Source organism: Micromesistius poutassou (genome assembly GCF_964030765.1).
Source record: "Micromesistius poutassou genome assembly, chromosome: 12".
Taxonomy (NCBI): Eukaryota; Metazoa; Chordata; class Actinopteri; order Gadiformes; family Gadidae; genus Micromesistius; species Micromesistius poutassou.
In genome coordinates, this window is record NC_140282.1 from 4,920,100 (window position 1) to 4,940,567 (window position 20,468).

Consider the following 20,468-nt stretch of genomic DNA (forward strand, 5'->3'; position numbering starts at 1 on the left):
TTAATCGGCTTTGACGGCCATCAGTTCTCGGCAATTCCTCATTCGCCCTCTCACGTCTGACAGGTTCGAAATTATACGGTTATGGGCCATCATACATGTAATGTGTGGTTCTTGCCACCTCTTCCTCATCCCAGACGCCCTAGTTCTAGTAGGCTTACTAGGCTGAGGCTACCTTCCACCACGTCTCCCCAACGTGACGTCATCGCCGAGTTGCGTTGAAAACACCCGTTACTACCAAAAACGCCACAAAAAAACGCCCGAAAAAGGACTTTAACACTATTTTGGATACATTTTATGAATGATATACATATTTTGAGTGCTTTATGTACCCATTAATCGAAACTTCCGGTTAACCTGCAACATGGGCTTAAGTCGCCACTAGGCCTACTACAACTGCACTGAATATAATGCTAGTAATGTTGGGCCACTGTTTCAGTTTTGTGCCATCATTGAATGATGATGTGGCCCTTTGCACTGAAAAAAATAAGAATCACTCATGTGGCTTTTAAAACAAACTTGTTGTGTTTGTCGTTTAATAAGAGTATAGACATGTTAAAAATAGCATTTGAGCATGTAAAATATGAAGTTAATGTATGTTGGTTCAATTAACATACATAGGCTATGAATCTGAATGATTTTTTAGGTAGTGGCCATCCCCAAAATGCACCAGAATACAGGAAATCACATCTACCAAATTCAAAATTTTCTGGGGGAGGACCCCCAGACCCCCCATCCATGTCTACCCCACACCAACAACTTTCATCACTAGCCACCACTGATACAGACATATATATGCACATAATTTCATCTTATTTTTAGTTATTTGGTAGCTTCTCTCATATCAAATTAGGTGAAGAGCCCGGTTATGTGGCCCTCTGATGGTGATGATTGTGGCCCTATTAATCATGTAAGTTGCCCATCCCTGTACTTCTGTGATGAATTTCAAGTGTTAACAAAGCAGTATGTAATAATAAGACGTTTAAGTCATGCACAATAGGCTACGCATGTATTACTATATAGGCATGGGATAAAAAATGGAATCAAATTGTTTTGATGAACACTATATTCTTGTTCAACATGTCCCCATAATGTGATTGAGCAATACAATCTTTCTATCATATATAAACCATGACATGATATTATAGAGCTATGCATTTGTGAAATTCTATCTTTTACACAGCAGATCAATCAGCTAGTGATTACGTGATGATTAAGTCGAATGAGGCCATTCAAATTATAATTCTAAACATATATTCTGTTCGGTGTGACATATTATTTCATACTTCTTGACAATATTTAGAAAATAGTTATAAGTTATAAAGGTAAATAATGGAGAGATATGTATATTTAACCCTATAAAACCATATCTTGAAACCAATATGAACACAAGGAATACTCAATAAAAAAACGAGAATTGTTTGTTTATTTATTTATCCAGGTATCTCATTATAGGAAATAGCTGCAATGAATCATCATTATCATCATCATCATCATGACCCATGACATTATGTCAGATCTACCTGGAAAGTGGAAACCTTGTTATTCAACACAATATATACTGTAGGGATTGCTGATAAAAGCTATCTGAGAAATTCATACAATGATGAAACAGTCTTTGTAGCTAAGTGAACAATTAACTTCACCTAACCATTTCAATATTTGAAAAGTTCATAGATGTATAAATAGATGTCAAATCCACTGCTACACTGAGCCCAATATCTGCTGCTGTCCATGGTGCTGAAGCTGTGGAGACTCACATCATTCAAAGTCAAGATTCAAGTCCACCCTTTGTTTTGAGTTATACTCTGTTTTCTTGATCATTTTCAGTTCAGTTCAGTCTGTTCCCTGTTTAGCCATAGTATTTATGGTTTTCTCTGTGCTTTGGTTCAACCAAGTTCATTGGGCTGGTGCAGGGAGGGCTGGATGTACTACATGTGATCAGAGAACACAAACAGGTCCATTCACAGGCACACACCCACACATACACACACCCACCCACACACACACACACACACACACACACACACACACACACACACACACAGAACAGAGGAAAACACGAGGACAGTAAGCGAGACAAAGCCAAAAACTATTTGTTCGGGATGATTTAGCATTGTTATAATTAATTGACTGAACTTCTGCAGTAAAACTTTATGGGTGAGGCTATTTGCACCTCTGGTAAAATTATCAGTACATGCTATTTGCACCTCTGGTACAATTATCACTACATGCTATTTGCACCTCTGGTACAATTATCACTACATGCTATTTGCACCCCTGGTACAATTATCAGTATATGCTATTTGTACCCTGGTGCAATTAGAAGTGAATTAAATAAAAAGGAAATAATAAGAAATAAATGATAATATTATTTATATATTATATTATATTATATATTATAAAAAAATTATAATAATAAAAACTTTAAAAAATAACTGCTGCAGACTTGGTAACCCTGACAAGATCTTCTCCGAACATTTTTAAGTGTGGAGATCAGACTACTCAAATACATTTGTAAACAAACACCCAGCAATCTCTTGATTACAGAGTTAGTGTCGCAACCGTTTCGGCCACTATGGCCACAGTTTTTTCCGCAGTTTCGCTCATATACAACTATATGACGCTACAACTGAGAATTTTTACATAATGTATCTTATTAGAATTCATGATATTTAACAATTCAAATAGGCTATATAGAATATATAAAATATATTAACCCCATTCATATAAAGTACACGAATGCCCGGAAATGCACAAAGTACACGAATGCCCAGGAATACGTGCGCATGTGCGCTGCTGATGCACATCGCGAAGGGTGTTTTTAGCCCAACTGTGTTGCCAAGGCTATTCGTACCAGGGGTACACATAGACACTCCGAAATTTTATCACAGAGGTACCTGTGATTGTGGAGGACAATTAGATTTTATATAGTAATACATGCCTATTGGGGATGACTTTAGCATATTTTTTATGTTTGTGAAACACAACTAGATTCCATTTTTGTTATTAAGATATGTCTATATAGCAGTGCATGCCTATTGGGTAAGACAGAAGTATATATAGGAAAATAAGAACGAAAAACTATAATTGTTACCGTTCTAAACAACTATAGTTGGCATCCAAGAACTTATTTCTGAGTTTACGTGGTGCCCTTGAATGCACCATGAAATCCCTGTCGGCGCCAAACCGCTTTACCGTACAAAGTGATGTAGACGCGCCCCCCCCTCACTCAGACCAGTCTGCGGTCTGAGTGACCGCAGACTGCTGAAGATCTCCATTGATTACTTCCTGAAGGGGCTATAGTAAATTTCTATTCCCTGATTTGCCGTGTTTATCCCTTCAACGTAGCTGTCAATAACAGAGCCGTCGTATATTGCGACGGAGAAACGCTGAAAGTCTCTGCCTTTAAAGTTGTTTTTTTGTTGTCCATGGCCCCAAGTCACACCTACTCTCTTTACGTAGCCTACGAATTCGTTTCAAACGTTGACAAAACAGTTCCGTGGATCGTTTGCAGTGTTGAGTGTCACAGCGTTGGCATGGATAAAGAGGGATGACTGTGCAGGAGGTTTTAATAATGTAGGCCCTACAGAAGAGGCATAATTTAGCGCTCGTCCGAAGCAACAAGAAATCTAACAGGTGTTTTTTTTGCGACATTTGTTGCGTGTGCGTGAGAGCGTGAGATTGATGCATGCTGAAAGGTCACGCCAGATGCGTGACAGTTGGCAACCCTGATATTGTTGGCAGATGTGTGGCCTATCTATGCCTACTTAATAGAATAGAATAAGTGTATAATGAATTGGCAGTCACAGCTAGTGTACAGGCAGGGGCGTGCCGTAACCAGGCAATCCTGTCTGCCCGCAATCCAACACTCCGCCCAAAACTCCCCCACACTCCCAACAATTCTGGTCACCTTTGCCTGAAGATCGCCACTGGAGATCTAAGATCGCCACTTACAGCTAGTGTTATATTATAATCGTCACTTTTGGGTCGTCGACTGCAACAGAACCCCAGAAATCGACGTCATGTCGACCTCCCTGCTCGATTTTTGCAGAGTAGGCATATGTTGTTGTTTTTTATCTCATCAAACGCAATATATTCACTTCTTTTCTGTGTCCCTTCAGATATCACCAGGGTCAAATCTGGTGGGATTAAAAAAGGGATTTGCTCACACTCTTTGGAGTTCTTCAACGTCAACAGTATGGACCTGGTCTCGTAAAGTCTTTCCAATTCACTCGCACATTAGTCATGGGATTTATCGTGGTAGCTATTATCCTGGAGAAAGAGCAGCGGTTGTACTTCAGAGGAAACACATGGAACTTGTACGCTGGCGGGTCGGTGGGCCGAATATGCAGGTGTCTCATACACAGTCCCACATAAACATCCTCAATGTAGACTGTGGGAACATGCCTGGAGGCCTCCAGAATCTTCTTGGGAAGGTCTAATGAAAATACATAGCCCAGGCCCAGAGTATAAGGCGGATATTGTGTCTCAGGGAAAGCCGATGGCGGCAGGTACCATTTCGACCTCTTATCTCTCAGCACAGCAGCCCCGTGGGCCACAAGGCCGGTCATATAGTTCTCTTTTTTAGCTGTTGACAGCATGCTGATCAGGTTTGGCACATTGAGGAACATATCAGAATCAATCTTCATGGCGTAGGTGGCATTTGTGCAATATGTCTGCAGCCACTCCATCATCACCATGGTCTTGATGGTGAGGTTCTTGTAGCAGTCCAGGAAGTCACTCTGAAGCAGGTCCCCGTACTCCTTGCTCTCCTCCATCACCTGCTGCTGAATCTTCGCTGCATTTCCCACAGATGGGTGACCCAGTAGGAAGAACACACTCACCACTTTATCCTGCACTAGAGTTTGATTTCCCCAAGTGTTGCGGATATTGATGCGGTGCACAGTGTTTTCTGGTCCCACTGGCACAATCAGAACCACGAAAGGCCTAAGCTGATTGCATCTCTCTGGCTGGTTTATAGAGAAGTGGTAATCATATGGATATTCCACACTATATGGCCCCGGAGAAACATAAGGAACTGGTGTGGGCACCACTGTTGTAGATTGGGACAATTGGGTGGTATTCCCAATTCCCAATTCCCATTTCCCAATTTCCAAAGCAGTGGAATTTGTATCAGAAAGGACATTTTTAAATGTTAACCATTTAGGTTTCCACTCATTTCCCAAATCTACAAGGTTTTTGCTGTAAAAAAGAACAGTCGCCGCCAGGATGAGAATGAGTACAAAGCAGCGACGACAGGAGACCAAAGCAGGGGACTTCCCATTGTGTTCCATTTCCTGGTTGAGAAGAAAATGGGTGAGAGGATGGTTAACATCTTCCCTATTGTGTCCATGTATCGTCATAATATATAGTGAAAAGCAGGTGTTTTTTTATTGTAGCTTGCAAAAGGGTTTAATATAATAAAGAACAGTTTTACTGTCCTATTATGCAAAACATTACAACAAACATTTTGAACAATTAAAATTCAATGGGAAAGCCATTTGACATTCCATTTTCATTGCATTTCATTGCACTGCACCATTTCATTGCACCAAATTTCAACTCTCCCAACTTGTTTCACTAACTTAGTGAACGGTAAGATGGAAGGGATTGCGGTTTGTATTTCAAGTAATAGAGAACCTAATTAAGCTAAGATAGCTAGAGAGACGCATTGGGTTTCTAACACGAATGAGGACAATAAACTAGTACACTTATACATTTAGGGGCTCTAGCCCTACAGGAAGTTTCTAAGACCAGAAGTCTCTATCTTACTCACAAGTAAGATAAATGTTTTTTTTGTATCTTCTGATGACTTCTCAGTGAGGGATTACATAATTTCCTGTAGGGTTCGAGCCATATAAATAGGGGCCCAATCACAATTAGCCCCTTGCCCCTACAACTTGATATAATATTTGACCCTCCAAAAGGAGGTTCTTACCCCCACTGTTAATTTTCCAACTTACCATCTGATGAATAAACTACCCATGAAAATGCCATTGTGAGCCTCATTTGATTTTGATTTAGTCAGCCATATTCTTCTATAATAATAAACAATGCTATTGCAATCCCAATTAAGTTTTAATAACACCACGCAATGGCAAAGCCTCAACTTGAATTTCTATGTCTAAGAAAAACACAAACTACAAAAAAGGAAATCAAAAAAACATACCCGTGGACTCGTGGAGCTGCCGGCTCTGGAACACACAACTGTATCAATGAGTAACCTTTCTCCATGTGTTGAAGAAGTGTCCAGTGTCATCGGGTGGGACCAGTCAGTCACAACCAGTTTTACAACTTCCAGAAAGGATCAACAAAGTTCCGATGGAAACATATTATTACATTTCAATGGGGGAAATCAGATCACCTCATCTCGTAATCTTGTTTCTTTGAGCCATTTGCTCAACATGAGCATTTGTTTTTTCACCTTGTTAGGGTTAGGTCTCTATCTCTATCTCTCTTTGTTTATTCCTCTCGAGACCTCTCTCTCTCTCTCTCTCTCTCTCTCTCTCTCTCTCTCTCTCTCTCTCTCTCTCTCTCTCTCTCTCTCTCTCTCTCTCTCTCTCTCTCTCTCCCCCCTCTCTCTCTGTAGAAGCCCTCAGACAAGAGGCACATGCAAATAAGGGTAACTATGGCGCCTTCCTATGCCTCACAATGGACACACCTTTTTTACCTTTCTAGGAGGTTGCAGCTCAATCGGAACTCGAAACGAATATATGAAATATAAAATAGCATTGTGTGTGTGTGTGTGTGTGTGTGTGTGTGTCTTTGTATTTCAAAAAATAGACCTGGAGGGGCAACCCTCCAGGTCCCTCCAAAGACCTGGAGGGGCAACCCTCCATGAGGGAGATGGGGATAGTGGTCGTCCTGGTTGAGGGTGGCCCAGAGGGCTGTTCTGGGCTCTCTGAGGAGCTACCACCCCAGCCAAGCAGGCAAGCCTCCTCCCTCCTTCAGACAGCCATGGTCCAAATTTCCAGACATTTACTGATCTGGATCAATATGGATATCTTAGAAATAGGAAATTTGGACGGTACAATTATAATACAACTGAAAATAGCAATGTGCCATAATGTGCCTTACATAAGATAAGTTAAGATAAGGTGTAGAAATCTGCTTGGGAGAGGAGAAATGGAGTTATTGCATATCATTCAAATCTGTGCTTGACACCTAATAATAAGAAGATAATAGTCCAGTTAATAGTTGTTGTTCTTTTGGGGGACGTCAGCTGGGGTTTCTCCTCAGTGTTGATGGATGGTTTAAGCAGCCTCACCTGGCCTGAGTCAGACTAATTAGACTCTAGGGCTGGGTTAGGTTGCACACCTGTGGTGCATTGGGGAATCAATACACACAGGTTGAAGCAACCATAAGGAGACCTTTAATACATCATCCACCTGTGCCCATTATGTTCAATTTCCTGTTGTGTTCAATTTCCTGTTGACATTTCAATCCGCAAAACACTTTGCAAATCGTTTTGCAAAACGTTTTGCAAAACGCGATTGGCTGAAAAAAAATCAGCCAATCGCGTCTGGGCGGGAACTACGTCACTTGCTCGTCAGACCAGCTGATCATCCACGCACGTTGCAATTTATTTATTTATTTATCCCGCAGCAGCTGCCAGACCGTCTTTTCCGCCATTTTCAGTTATAATTACGTAAACTCAGTCAAACCATAGACCTATTAAGAGTCAAATCTGGCACAATGGTAGGCATAGAAAATAAATTGCAACGTGCGTGGATGATCAGCTGGTCTGACGAGCAAGTGACGTAGTTCCCGCCCAGACGCGATTGGCACTTTGCAAAACGATTTGCAAAGTGTTTTGCGGATTGAAATGTCATTTGAATTTTGCAACACACGGAGCGTGGCGAAGTGCATTGCAATCACGGGGACGCTATAGCTTTTCAATTTGAATAAAGGAACTAAAAAAATTTGACAAAATGTTATTCTATTTTTATTGTTATAACTATTGCAAATTTTATTGAGGATTTCATTGTCACTTTGCATATTAAAATACACTTTGAATAACGTATTTACAAATTACATTATTAAATTGCATAATGAATTGTCAATTGCACAATGTAATGACTTATTGAATTGCAAATTGCAAATTGCATTGCTATTTGAATTTTACTTCATATATGCTTCCATATCAGCGTATTAACTGACACACAACAACATGAAGCCGAAGTACAATCAGAGTGGTGCCAAAAAACTAAAAACAGCTAAAAACAATAATTAGGAGTGCAGTCAACATACCCAAATGTATACATTGCATTGCGACTGTATTTGATGCTTCCTGTCAGCAATTGTGAGGGAGAACGGTCCTTTTCTCAGACGGCGAGAATTAAAAACGAATTAAGGACCAAGTTAACACAGAGGCGCTTAAACAGCCTGTCACTCATGGCAATTGAGTCAGAACTCGTCCGTGAGTTGAAATTTGATGACCTGATCCACGACTTTGCTTCCAAGAAAGTCAGAAGAAAGCTTGTAGGCTAAGGATTTAACTGTTTCGTCCGTTTTATTTTATGCGTCTGCGAGCAGTAGGCTAGTGCACTCTGCACTCCAGAACTAATTATTGTTTTAGGCTTATGCCTCTCTCTCTGCCTCCATAGGCTAATCTGTTCAGACTGTTAAAGCACAGCACTAAGTTAAATTTGTGTAACTTTTAGTCCATTTTATTGTTTTATCGGTTTGATTGTTTTTATTTTGTGCTTCTGTAAGCAGCGCTACAGTGTACTGTCTGCACTTACGCACACCGACCTTAGGCTTAATGATCTCCTCCTAGTCTGTAGACTGGGACATTACAGACTAATAATAAAAACAGATTCTGGAATTCATTTCTGTGTGGGCCTGAGTTATAATATATGACATAATGTACAACATTTTCATTGTGTGAAATTGTGCACCAGCCTGCACAGCGACAGCAAAGAGAGACGCGCTGGCTGCATGCGCACGTCACGTGCACGCGCGTGCGCGTTTGCGTCGCGGTCGGGGGGAGGGGGTGCCTTTTTTGATATTGTGAACAGCGGCCAATATTTGTTTAATCCGTCCCTGCTTATCGCAGGTCGACTGACTCGATTTCCTTCTCATACATTCCCGTAGCGTCACATTGCATTTGCCTGTTTAAGCTCAGCGTCCATCCACTTCAATGGGGCTGCATAGAACAGCTTTTTTTAGTGCGTCGCAAGTCGACGGTCACTGGATAATGCTGCGATTATGTCCCTCCCACGGACGCTCAGCGTCTCTGGGGGTGAATTGAGGAGTGGGCTGGCCTGGACGCCGGGCTTCTGCGTGATGTTTGGAGGGTCTGCGAAAGACTGAGTTGCCGTTTGATTGACTGCGATTTTGAACTATAAAAAGTCGCCGGAGCTGTCTTCATTCCTCAGTCCCATCGCGGATTTGCAAGCGAATTGAAAGACGAACTGCAACCTATTTCTTGATATTTGCTTGGCGAAATTGCTAGACCATTTTCATCGTACATTTCATACACTTATTCACACAATTCCTTGCTTCAGTTTAACATAATTCCCACATTTCCTTGTTCAAGTTTAATATCGTTTTGGTAGTTGGCCATCACTTTGATTCAGGGAGCCTGAGGTCTGAACTTCAAGTCCTGTATTCAGATCAGGACTTGCAGGGTGACAGGGGAAAGCTGTGTGATCTCTTGATGTTCCTTAAAGAGATGGAGTTGGACAGTGCAATGCCTCAGCTTTACAAACTGTTCTCATTAGTGGCAACAATTGGAGCTACATCTGCAGGTGTAGAAAGGAGCTTCTCCTGTTTAAAGCGGCTCAAGTCCTACACCTATGGGCCAAGGCCGTTTAAGCAGCCTAGCTCTGCTGGCCATTGAGAGGACACTGGTCAAGTCACTGGAAAAGACAGCTAGTTGGTATGACAGAGCATTTCCTTGAAAAGGAACAGAGAGCATAATTTATATACATAAATTGACAATTTATATGATGTAGGCCGAAAATTAGCTTCCCCTCTTTGAAAGACCAGCAGCCGCCACTGCTGCACTTTGACTACTGTTCTAGTTGAAGTGTCACAGTGCAGGGCAGATTTTGAAATGGCTAATCACACACACACACACCTGGTGTTAAAATATATATATTTTACTTCAGCTTGAATGATACGTACACAGGAATAATCTCAAACATTGAGGTTAAAGCGTAATTGAACCACAGATCTTTGGAAGTGATACCAAATGCTCAAACCAATGAGCCATTGGGCCCCCCGTCAACAATTACACCCGCGGCCGGTTATAATGCGCAAATGCCTGGGCCGTTTTTTGCTCCCAGTCCGTCACTGGCGATAAGAAACAGAAGTAGGCCTACATTTTCTCTGGCACAAACATACTGTTTGGTTAGAGCAAATATTAACCCTGTTAAGGGTTGCATTTGATTCTGGAATCTGATCATTATCAGAGGTGGAAAGTAACTTATTACATGTACTCAAATGGGTCGACCTTGGCCTAACCCTTATCTCAGGAGGTAGAGCTGGTTGACTTGTAACCGGAAGGTTGCTAGTTCGATCCCCGACTCCTAGTGTTGATCCTGTTTTTCAGATCCTGTTTTACCCCATGCGTCGGACACGCCCACTCTCTTCCGTCGACGGACGTGTACAGTGGGTGACGCCTCGTACCCACTGTACACGTCCGTCGACGGACACGCCCACTCTCTTGAGGCGTGACGCCTCACGCCTCGTACCCACGTCCGTACACGTCCATCGACGGATCTCATTGACTTTACATGGGACACTCCCGAAATGCATTGTGGGTCTGTTCGTCAAATCGGCTCCGTCTCTTGCGTCCAAAAGAGAAAAGTTAATTTTTCAGGCAGCGACGGATCCGTCACCCAATCAGATCGCGTTATACGCACGTTATACGCAGATTGTGTTTTACCCCATGCGTCGGACACGCCCACTCTCTTCCGTCGACGGACGTGTACAGTGGGTATGAGGCGTCATACCCACTGTACACGTCCGTCGACGGATCTCTCATTGACTTCACATGGGACGCTCCCGAAATGCATTGTGGGTCCGTCCGTCAAATCGGCTCCGTCTCTTGCGTCCAAAAGTTGAGAACTTCAATTGGCCAACGGATCCGTCGCTGCCTGAAAAGTTAAACTTTTCTCAACTTTTGGATGCAAGAGACTGAGCCAATTTGACGGACGGACCCACAATGCATTTCGGGAGCGTCCCATGTAAAGTCAATGAGATCCGTCGACGGACGTGTACAGTGGGTACGAGGCGTTATACGCACGTTATACGCAGATCGTGTTTTACCCCATGCGTCAGACACGCCCACTCTCTTCCGTCGACGGACGTGTACAGTGGGTATGATGCCTCATACCCACTGTACACGTCCGTCGACGGATCTCATTGACTTTACATGGGACGCTCCCGAAATGCATTGTGGGTCCGTCCGTCAAATCGGCTCCGTCTCTTGTGTCCAAAAGTTGAGAAAAGTTTAACTTTTCAGGCAGCGACGGATCCGTTGGCCAATCAGATCACGTTATACGCACGTTATACGCAGATCGTGTTTTACCCCATGCGTCGGACACGCCCACTCTCTTCCGTCGACGGACATGTACAGTGGGCAAGAGCCGTGAGGCAACTGCTTCTGAAGAGCTTGCTGTTGCCTTGCATGGTAGACTCCACCGTCGGTGTGTATTAACCGTTGTAAGTCGCTTCAGTAGGCTGAATGGATAATGGCTGACGATGGCTGTTATGTCAAGCTTCAAAAAAAAAACTTCAGTTATGGACTTGAAATAGTTTTAGTCGTTTTGTGTAGGCTATTGATCAAATGATTCAGAGATAAATGTTAATATCACAGATGTCAAGCATATAGTGTCATGACACTCATTCAAGTCAAAGTAGGCTATAGACTAAAATAGAAGGCCTTAACGTATGTTTTGTTGGGTTTGAAAAAAGCTAATTAAGTCACGATAACCAATATATTCAAGATACGTTTTCAAGAGTTATCTTATGATGTAAAATTGCTTTAACAGGATGTAGAATTGCTCAATTGTCATTGTTCAAAGTTAACCCTGATTACAGATTTTGGATCCCCCCTTGCAGTTGAAAACTTATGATTGGTGAGTCATTAAATATGACCAGTAAAAAATTAACTAGTAACTAGTACTCTGAGTGGTTTTGAAAGAGTACTTTGTACTTGTACTTAAGTAAATTTTAACTACAATACTTGTACTTAGAATTGAGTCAAATTTCAGTGATGTAACTGTACTTTCACTTGAGCTTTTTTCAGTACTTTTCCCACCTCTGATCATTACTAGCCTGGGAAGCCAACAAATCTTGCAAGTTTAATTTGCTCAGCAGCTATTGTCTGGCTCCACTCCCATTCAAAAATATTTCTGCCAGGTACGAGATAGGCTACCCAATCACAACCACTTATCTAATATAAGGTGGGATGACTGGGCAGAGGATTTTCCAAAACAACAAAATATGGCTGCCGCTGATGTACAACAGTCTGTTAATAACCCTATCAAGACAATATTAAACAAACTGGATGGTATATTTTCACTAAAAGAACAAACTACTTTTGTTGAGAAGACGGATACTTTTTCGTCGCTCAGTGCTGCGTCACCCGTTTCATTGCTATGATTGGTTGTAGGCCTTTCCAATTGCATCCAGAGGAATTCTGGTCTGCTCCCATTGGTGAATGGCCCTGCTCAAAAAAGGTGTGGCTGTCTGTGGGTGATATTAATCTCCACGTTGAGTCCCCCAAGTTGGTCCCCATGATTCCTTTAGTCCATTTCCCCCTCACCAAAGTAATCAACCCCTCCGCTGTCCAGCTCCATTTACCAAGCTCCAGCATCGTCTGATCATCCTGTTGTGTCCTGTCCATAACCCTGTCTAGCAGGGTGTCTTTGTTGTTGATAACCTATTTAAGTTGTAATAATGAATCCAAGTACAATTCTTTTTGATCAAACCATCTTTGAGTCTGTATTTTAATCTGGAACCCGATCGTTACAGTCTGTTGTTTACTATCTATTTGGCATGGTTTACCAAGGAGGTGTGACAAATTCAAATGTTACTGCATCATTTGGACACATGACAATGTTATCTCGATAAACTTTAACCCTAAAACACACACACACACAGCGCCTTTTCAACAAGAAGGGCAAACATAAACCTCCCCTTATACACACTCATCTGGTAAGTCAAATGTGAGTGTACGAGAGAGGGGGTAGGACTTCCGCTCATGCCCGTGCATGGAGGGCTATCTGTTTTAGTTGCATGGGTTTTGTGGCAAGAGGAGAGAGAGAGAGGGAGGGAGTTCATAAAAGAATGATATCCATATTTTGGTTTTGGATATTGCTTTGTGAAATTCTTTGTAGAAAACCCCATATCAATCTCTGTAGCAGTTGTCCCTGCCACATGCCACGAGGTGGCTGCCATAGCTGGTTTAAATTGTGCACATTGATTTCTCAATGCACAACAGTTGTGCAGCCTCACCTACCCTAAGAGTCCAATCCGTCTGACTCGGGCCTGGTGATGCTGATTAAACCAGCCATCATCCCCACACACGCACACACACAGACACAGACACACAGACACGCACGCATGCAGACACACACACACACACACACACACACACACACACACACACACACACACACACACTCACACACATACCCCAACGACTCCCTCCCAACCTATACAAAAAGAAATCTATACACACTGGACTCTGAACAGGGTTACCATACCCACCTTAAACAAGCAAGACTCTTTACAGGGATGTGTTGAGGATTGTATTAATTGTTAAACAGTTAGACATGGTTACCCCTCATGCTGTTTTCCCCCTCCCAGCCAGACGTCTTTGGTTCTTAAAGCAATCAACGGAGCAACTGAGGGGTTGGTATTAGCATCAAATGGCCCTTCTTTTGTCTCACGGCCCAACAACAGATTCCTGTCTCTGACCCCCACTTTTAGTCGATTTGTGCATTTACCTTAATTTTGGTATTAATCTGCCTACCTGCCAAACTTGTCATCCTCCTCCCTGGAAGACGTCTTGTTTCCAACCCCAAATGGCCCTTCCCTTGTCTCTCATAGCCCTACGACATATCCTCCTCAGACCAACAGGTCGGGGGCCCATCCTCCCTATCTCCTTTGATATGCTGGGTTTTGTGATGAATTGAGAAGCATGGGAGAATAATCATGTTAGGTAACCACGGAAGGACCCTGCTGGTTGTTTTGGTTATCTTGCGTGAGACTTATTGTATTGGTATTGTAACGAGAGGTACTGACTGTCTTTTTCAAGCTCCGGACTTGGAAACTTGCACCCTGATCTGAATCTAAACTTCTACAGTAAATACCTTAAGTAAAAAATGACCTACCCAATTGTCCCCATACCTCCCCAGGTTGACCAGCCAACCCACCCAGCCACTCTATCCTGGAGACGGAGGCCTGGGCTGCTGCCTTGACGGGCGGAGGTGTTGCGGACGTGGCCATTACAAGTCTGTCTGAATGGGCTGGGTGGAGGTCACACAGCTTGGCCACAGCCGTAGCCCCACTGAGGGAGAGGACAGCCTAAGGTGAGGCCGCCCTCCCCCAAGGCAACAGGACCTTTCCCAATCTCCCTCGTGGAGCATGGGGCCTTTGGATCATGTGCTGGCTGGCAGAGGGGTGGTTGGTGGGCTGAGAGATGCAGGGTCGGCTAGCCACAGATGGGTTGCCTGTGGCGGTTGCTCTGCTGCCTCCCCAGTCCTCTGCTGGGGAGGCAGCAGAGCAACCGCCACAGGCAACCCTAAATTCACTCATGCAAATTCTGTTTAAAGCGTATCCAAATCCTTAACAGCAAAGTGTAGATTGATGTAACCCTATTTCCCTGTCTGTCTGTCTGTCTGTCTGTCTCTCTCTTTATCTTTCCCTCTCTCTCACACTCAAAATGTGTTAATTAAACAATAGAAGTCAGTTTACAGTGTCTTAAGAGACATATAATAATGAGATTTAATTCATATTATGAGAGAAATTCAAACCAATCTAGCATACATTTTAAGGGGTGCTAATGATATATATATCCTATTGAACTAGGATGATGTCATCTTCCAACAGGTATATCCTTGTAATTTGCGAGGCAAACTGCAGTTATAATCAGAGGAAAAGGACTTTCCGAGAATCGATGAGAACATGATACGATATGATGGTAGTTGGATGATAGATGATAATCTAAAGTTGCAAAACATTGTTAGGAACATTACGTTAATCAAATCCACAGCCACAACATCAACAAACAACAGCAATAAACAAAGCATTTCAACATACAAACATAAACACAGCTCACTGACTCGCATCAGCTTGCAAAAGATGGAAATCCCCACCCTGAAATGCAACGGGTGACTTTGACATCTTGAGTTTTCTCAAAAATGTCCCAATGGTGTCAAATTCACCATCCTGTCATGCACTTTATTACAATGAAGGTTGGCCAAATGCATTTCATGCATTGTGAATGCATTGTTGTCATGTTAAGGTTATATTACAATGTTCTATAGGGAAAACTTATTTACTGTGGTATCAGAATTATTATTGTCTATTGAAACAAAATAACATGCCCATAGAAGGGATTCAACACTCTGGTAGCTATACACTATATATTATTGCCTTTTTATTGTTTTATTAAAACTTCACTTTGTAGGTTTTGCCATTAGCAATCTCTAGAGGCTTGAGTTGTAGCTACAGTATAGCTATATCATTTTCATACGAATGTCATCTGTCATGCATACATGTATCATTATCAGCACTGTAACGATCCAAACTTTCAGCAGTACACCTAGCCTGTTGAGAATGACAAAGAGATACACAATACATATTATGTATTGTGTATCCTGTTATCCTTGTTATTGTGTTTGGTGTATGCTCATTGTCACTGTAAATGAGGGAAAGCTCAGTGTCACTCGAGGGAAAATAAAGGTTATTGATTGATATATATGTATATATACATTCATACATAGAGAAACATACATAAAAAGGTAAAGCAACTATGATAGATACATATATATCTTTAATATGACTAAAATATATATACAGTATATATATATATATATATATACTGTATATATATCCTGATCAGTCAGAATGCAGTAGCTGGAAGAGTGGCCTGCTGAATTGTTCCTGACATCATCTTGTTGTCGTCCTCTCCAGACAGAGCCTTCTGATGGCCAGAGCCAAAATCAATGTTAGACAAATCGTCTTCAGTCTGTGCACTAAGTTCCGCTCCCTTCTCCTCTTTCCACAAGTGCTCGTACTCCTGCTTGAGCTCCTGGTAGGAGCGGGAGAAGGTGTGGAAGATGGAGGTGGCTGGGAACGCCATGATGAGGATCCCGCTCAGGATGCTGGTGAGCGCCACCATCTGTCCGGGGATGCTGTGTGGCACCATGTCGCCGTAGCCCACCGTCGTCATAGAGATGATGGCCCACCAGTACGACGCTGGGATGCTGCTAAAGCTCTGGTGGGGAGGCGTGGCCGAAAGCGGCGCCAGCTCGCTCTCGGCCAGATGGACCAGCGGGGAGAAGAGGGCCACGGCCACGCAGACAAACAGCAGGAGCAGGCCGAACTCACTCATGCTGCGCTGCATGGTCAGGCCTAGAGTCTGCAGGCCCAAGGAGTGGCGGGCCAGCCGCATGACGTACAGGATCCGCAAGGCCCGCAGCAGACGTAGGATCAGCCCCAGTTTGTCCAGGTAACTGCGGCCGCTGTTGGCGTCCAGATGCATGTCTTCCTGGATCTCCACGGCGAGGCTCACGTAGTACGGCAGGATGGCGATGGCGTCGATGATGTTCAGGGGGCTGCACAGAAAGGCCAGCTTGCTCTGGGCGTTGAAGAACCGCAGCACAAACTCCAGGGTGAACCAGGCAACACAGATGGACTCGACGACAAATATGTTCTGACACTTTTGGGAGCATTCACCCTGTTGAAATAAAACACAGAACATGAGCGTGTGTAGCCATTTACTTCTCGAACTTAATGGAAAAGTGTCCAATGTCCACTCTTGCACCTTTCAATTCACCCTATTAAAGTTTAACAGAAAGTAAGTCCGGCTATTATTTTCATGAATCCTCCCTTTCTGTCTATAAACTAAATGTAGTCTGTTCCCCCTGTAGAATGTTGGTTTATTTTAGTGTCTCTCTTTGTTTACATTTCTTAGTGTTAGTACAGGCCAGTGCCTCTCCAACTGATACCAGGTGTTATTTCCAACAATCCTCCATTTGTTTATGTCCCAAAAAGGACGAACCTACCAGGTCGTCTGGGACGGGAGACATCAAGGGAGACACTGCATCTGTTCAGATATAATCAATGCTTTTCTAAATATGCTTTTCTAAATTTCTAAATATACACCTTGGATTCTTCCTCTCTGAGGTCAGGCATGGTGCTGATGCACAGACTGATGACGGTGATGGCCACCATGACGACGGAGAAACACCCAAACGCCTTGCCCGCGGGGCCCGAGTGTGGGTTCTCCATGACCTCCCGCAGCACTCCTATCACTCTCTGGTAGCCCCCCTCGGCCTCTAGGGGAGCTTTCTTCAACTCGCTCCTCCGCTGCCTCCACTCCTCCTCCTTGCGCTCCCGCTCGGCCACCTCCTCCACCCGGGTGATCATGCGACGGCGGCAGCAGCGCTCCATGTGTCCGGGGGCCACGCCCCAGTAGTCCAGCTCGTCGTGAAGCGCCACGGCGCACAGCTCCCGCAGCAGCCGCAGCTTACCGGCGGCCAGGAAGTTGAGGACGACCCGGAAGGCGGTGGGGTTGCGGTCGAAGAAGAACTCCTTGCGGGTGTCGTCGTAGTCGTCGCAGAGGCACGCTATCTCCTCGGGGCTGGTGCACAGGCGCAGCCGGCCCAGCCTGCTGTGGGGGAACTGCTCCAGGGTGCTCCAGGGAAAGGCATAGCGGTTGCCCCCCACGTTGACCAGGGCCTGCAGGGCAGGGTCCACAGCGGAGCAGGCCTCCGGCGCACGGAGCAGCCGGGCACGCTGGAAGTACGCACCCTTGATGGTCTCCGTCTCGGGGATCTCGGTGAAGAAGCGGTCCAAGCTGCTGTCATCACTGCTGATGGAGTAGGTGCTGAAGTCATGGTTGGCGTTGCTGATGATGGGCATTCTTCTGGGATGTCTCTTCGGTGCGACAGCAGGTGAACGGAGATTGGGCACGAGGGCACACAGGAATCCGGGTCAATTCTGATCATAAAGGAAATAAAATTCCATTTCACTTTGTTTTGTTGAACACACAATCGGTGATGATGATGATATCTGGGAATGCCTTGTGTACCACAAATGTGGTTCATGAGCTTATCGTTAATCACAAACACTGTTTACCTACAATTATGAAAATCATGACATTGAGTTGACTGTTTCTCCTGGTTTGAGAAGTAGACTTAAGACTTAAAGGTCAGTTATGTTTAGGCATTGCATAAACAGTCAATGACTTATGCAGCCGTGTGTATGTGGTGATGCTAATACAATTTTAATTGTCATATGTATTATTCACTATGCTAATTAAGGTCCAAACTGATCTCCTTCCTATAAACTTCAGAAAATAAATGGCTTTCGCTTCTAAATTGGCAGAGCTAATTCGATGCTAAATCGATTCTAAATAGAAATGAGGAATTTGTTTTGAGTATCCACTTACCTTATATAGTGTGTTGTATTAATCCAGTACTGGTGGCATAATAACAATGCATATGCCTACATAACACAATTTCCAATCGCTGGAAAACAAAATTTATAGCCTATATCGTATTAAAAATTAAACATAAAAACAGCACCTAGAGAATAACATTGCGTCGTTTACCTAAAACTGAAAAACAACGCTGAAACCAGAAGCAATCCAAACTGTTAAATTGCTTGTTTTAATCTTATCGTGGCAATTTAAGGCTTGAACATTAACCTGAAGTTCGCACCGAGTCGCTCCACAGTATCAAAACAAAATCAGCTGCACCCCCGATTTTTCGTGGAAGCAGTCCGGGGTTCAAATTGTTCAATGTTAATCTGGTCTTTAAGTGCAGCTACCGTTGTTCTGTGTTAAAGTCCGAGTGATGAATAACAAAAAAATACGATTAGGTTTTCTAACGTCCTGCAAAACCCTGCTGGAATATATTCATCTGGTTAGTGGGATGATCCTCCTCTCTCCCGCTCTCCCGCTCTCTCTCTCTCTCTCTCTCTCTCTCTCTCTCTCTCTCTCTCTCTCTCTCTCTCTCTCTCTCTCTCCTGCTATAGAAGACACATGGCCTATAAGCCTTTGTTCTAATACACTAAAAACACAGCATTTAATTATGAGGAAATAGATATCCAAATACAGAGGGATTATTTGAGTAAGAATACAATTTAATCTCTCTCTCGACTTCCCTACTCCAATTGTTGGTTACATATGGTTCTTAAAATGTTTTACACCCTATTTGTTGCAGACAAGTACCCCTTTACCAGCACAAAACATTTTCGGGCAGGAAATATAGGCCTATTTTTTTTTTTTTTTTTAATAAACATTAACATTAAACTCTTGCGGATAGAGTTTTCTTTCATTAGGAATATTTTCTGGATTTCTAAGTATTCAAGTTTACATAATTCTATTCAGGTGGTATTCAGATTCAGAGTTGTTTAAATCTTCATAGTACCCCCTCCAGTCCTTCAATACAGGTGTGTGTATTGTTGAAACATTGGAATACAGGATAATGGTATAGCCGACTTGTTCTTGGCCCTTCTGTTTAAGTATAGACACATAAACCCAGTTGATGTCTCATAAATCAGTAATTTAATCTGGACCCGGGATTAGAATGTGAGGAAACATCCAAACATTGAGGGATTATCTGAGGAGAAACAAAGCTTCTCTCTCTTTGCTTCCTATTATGTCAGATTGCACAGGCTTAATAGTCACCTTAAAGAGATACATGTTTTATGGTATGCTATCTGGTAGTTCACTTGTTTAGGTAACATTTAGGTGCAATACAAGACTTTGTTGCTTAGGCTGTTTTGTAGCATCCTTTGCCCCGATTACACTGACGACATTGGAGGTTATCATGCATCACTGGAATCACTGACTCTTGAAACTTGTCCCTGCTCATTTAATTGGAAGCCATTGCCATGGGAGCTACTCTCCAGAACGACTGATTAATCACTTCACCCGCAGCCACTTGGTACACACTCAGCCCCTGAGCTTCCCTGTCCTGTCCTGAGCCTGTATTGAGTCTTAGTATTGGTTCTTAGCCATATTTTGCATAGTGTATATATACATATTTTGTCTGTGAACATTGTTGTTTATGAAAACAGTAGTAGAGTTTGATGAGTGAAAATAGGACAAATTATAATGTTATAATAAAGTGACATTTCAAACCATTTATTAAATGTTAATAATATTTGAATAATTTAATTAATCTTGATAAGCACAGGGGTCATGCATGGTAGCGTTTGTTTCATTAGGCATTCAGGACTTGTTTGTGCCGTCCCTTTTCCGTAAAGGCACACCT

At 43.0% G+C, this 20,468-nt stretch overlaps 1 protein-coding gene and 1 pseudogene across 2 annotated transcripts; both read right to left on the reverse strand.

The window, feature by feature from the left end:
* Nucleotides 1-1,886: 1,886 nt before the first annotated feature.
* On the reverse strand, nt 1,887-14,466 carry LOC311356124 (beta-1,3-galactosyltransferase 2; the record flags this gene model as incomplete). The annotated part of the gene is made up of 3 exons (XM_084475894.1): nt 1,887-1,928; nt 4,233-5,053; nt 14,394-14,466. 3 exons carry the CDS (start codon nt 14,464-14,466, stop codon nt 1,887-1,889), a joined length of 936 nt encoding a protein of 311 aa, XP_084332020.1.
* Nucleotides 14,467-16,084: 1,618 nt separating this feature from the next.
* LOC311356125 (voltage-gated potassium channel regulatory subunit KCNG1 pseudogene) lies at nt 16,085-18,108 on the reverse strand (annotated as a pseudogene). Its single transcript has 2 exons — nt 17,350-18,108; nt 16,085-16,921 (listed from the first exon to the last, which is right to left on the reverse strand). The product of its transcript is annotated as a voltage-gated potassium channel regulatory subunit KCNG1 pseudogene (transcript).
* Between the last annotated feature and the right edge of the window lie 2,360 nt (nt 18,109-20,468).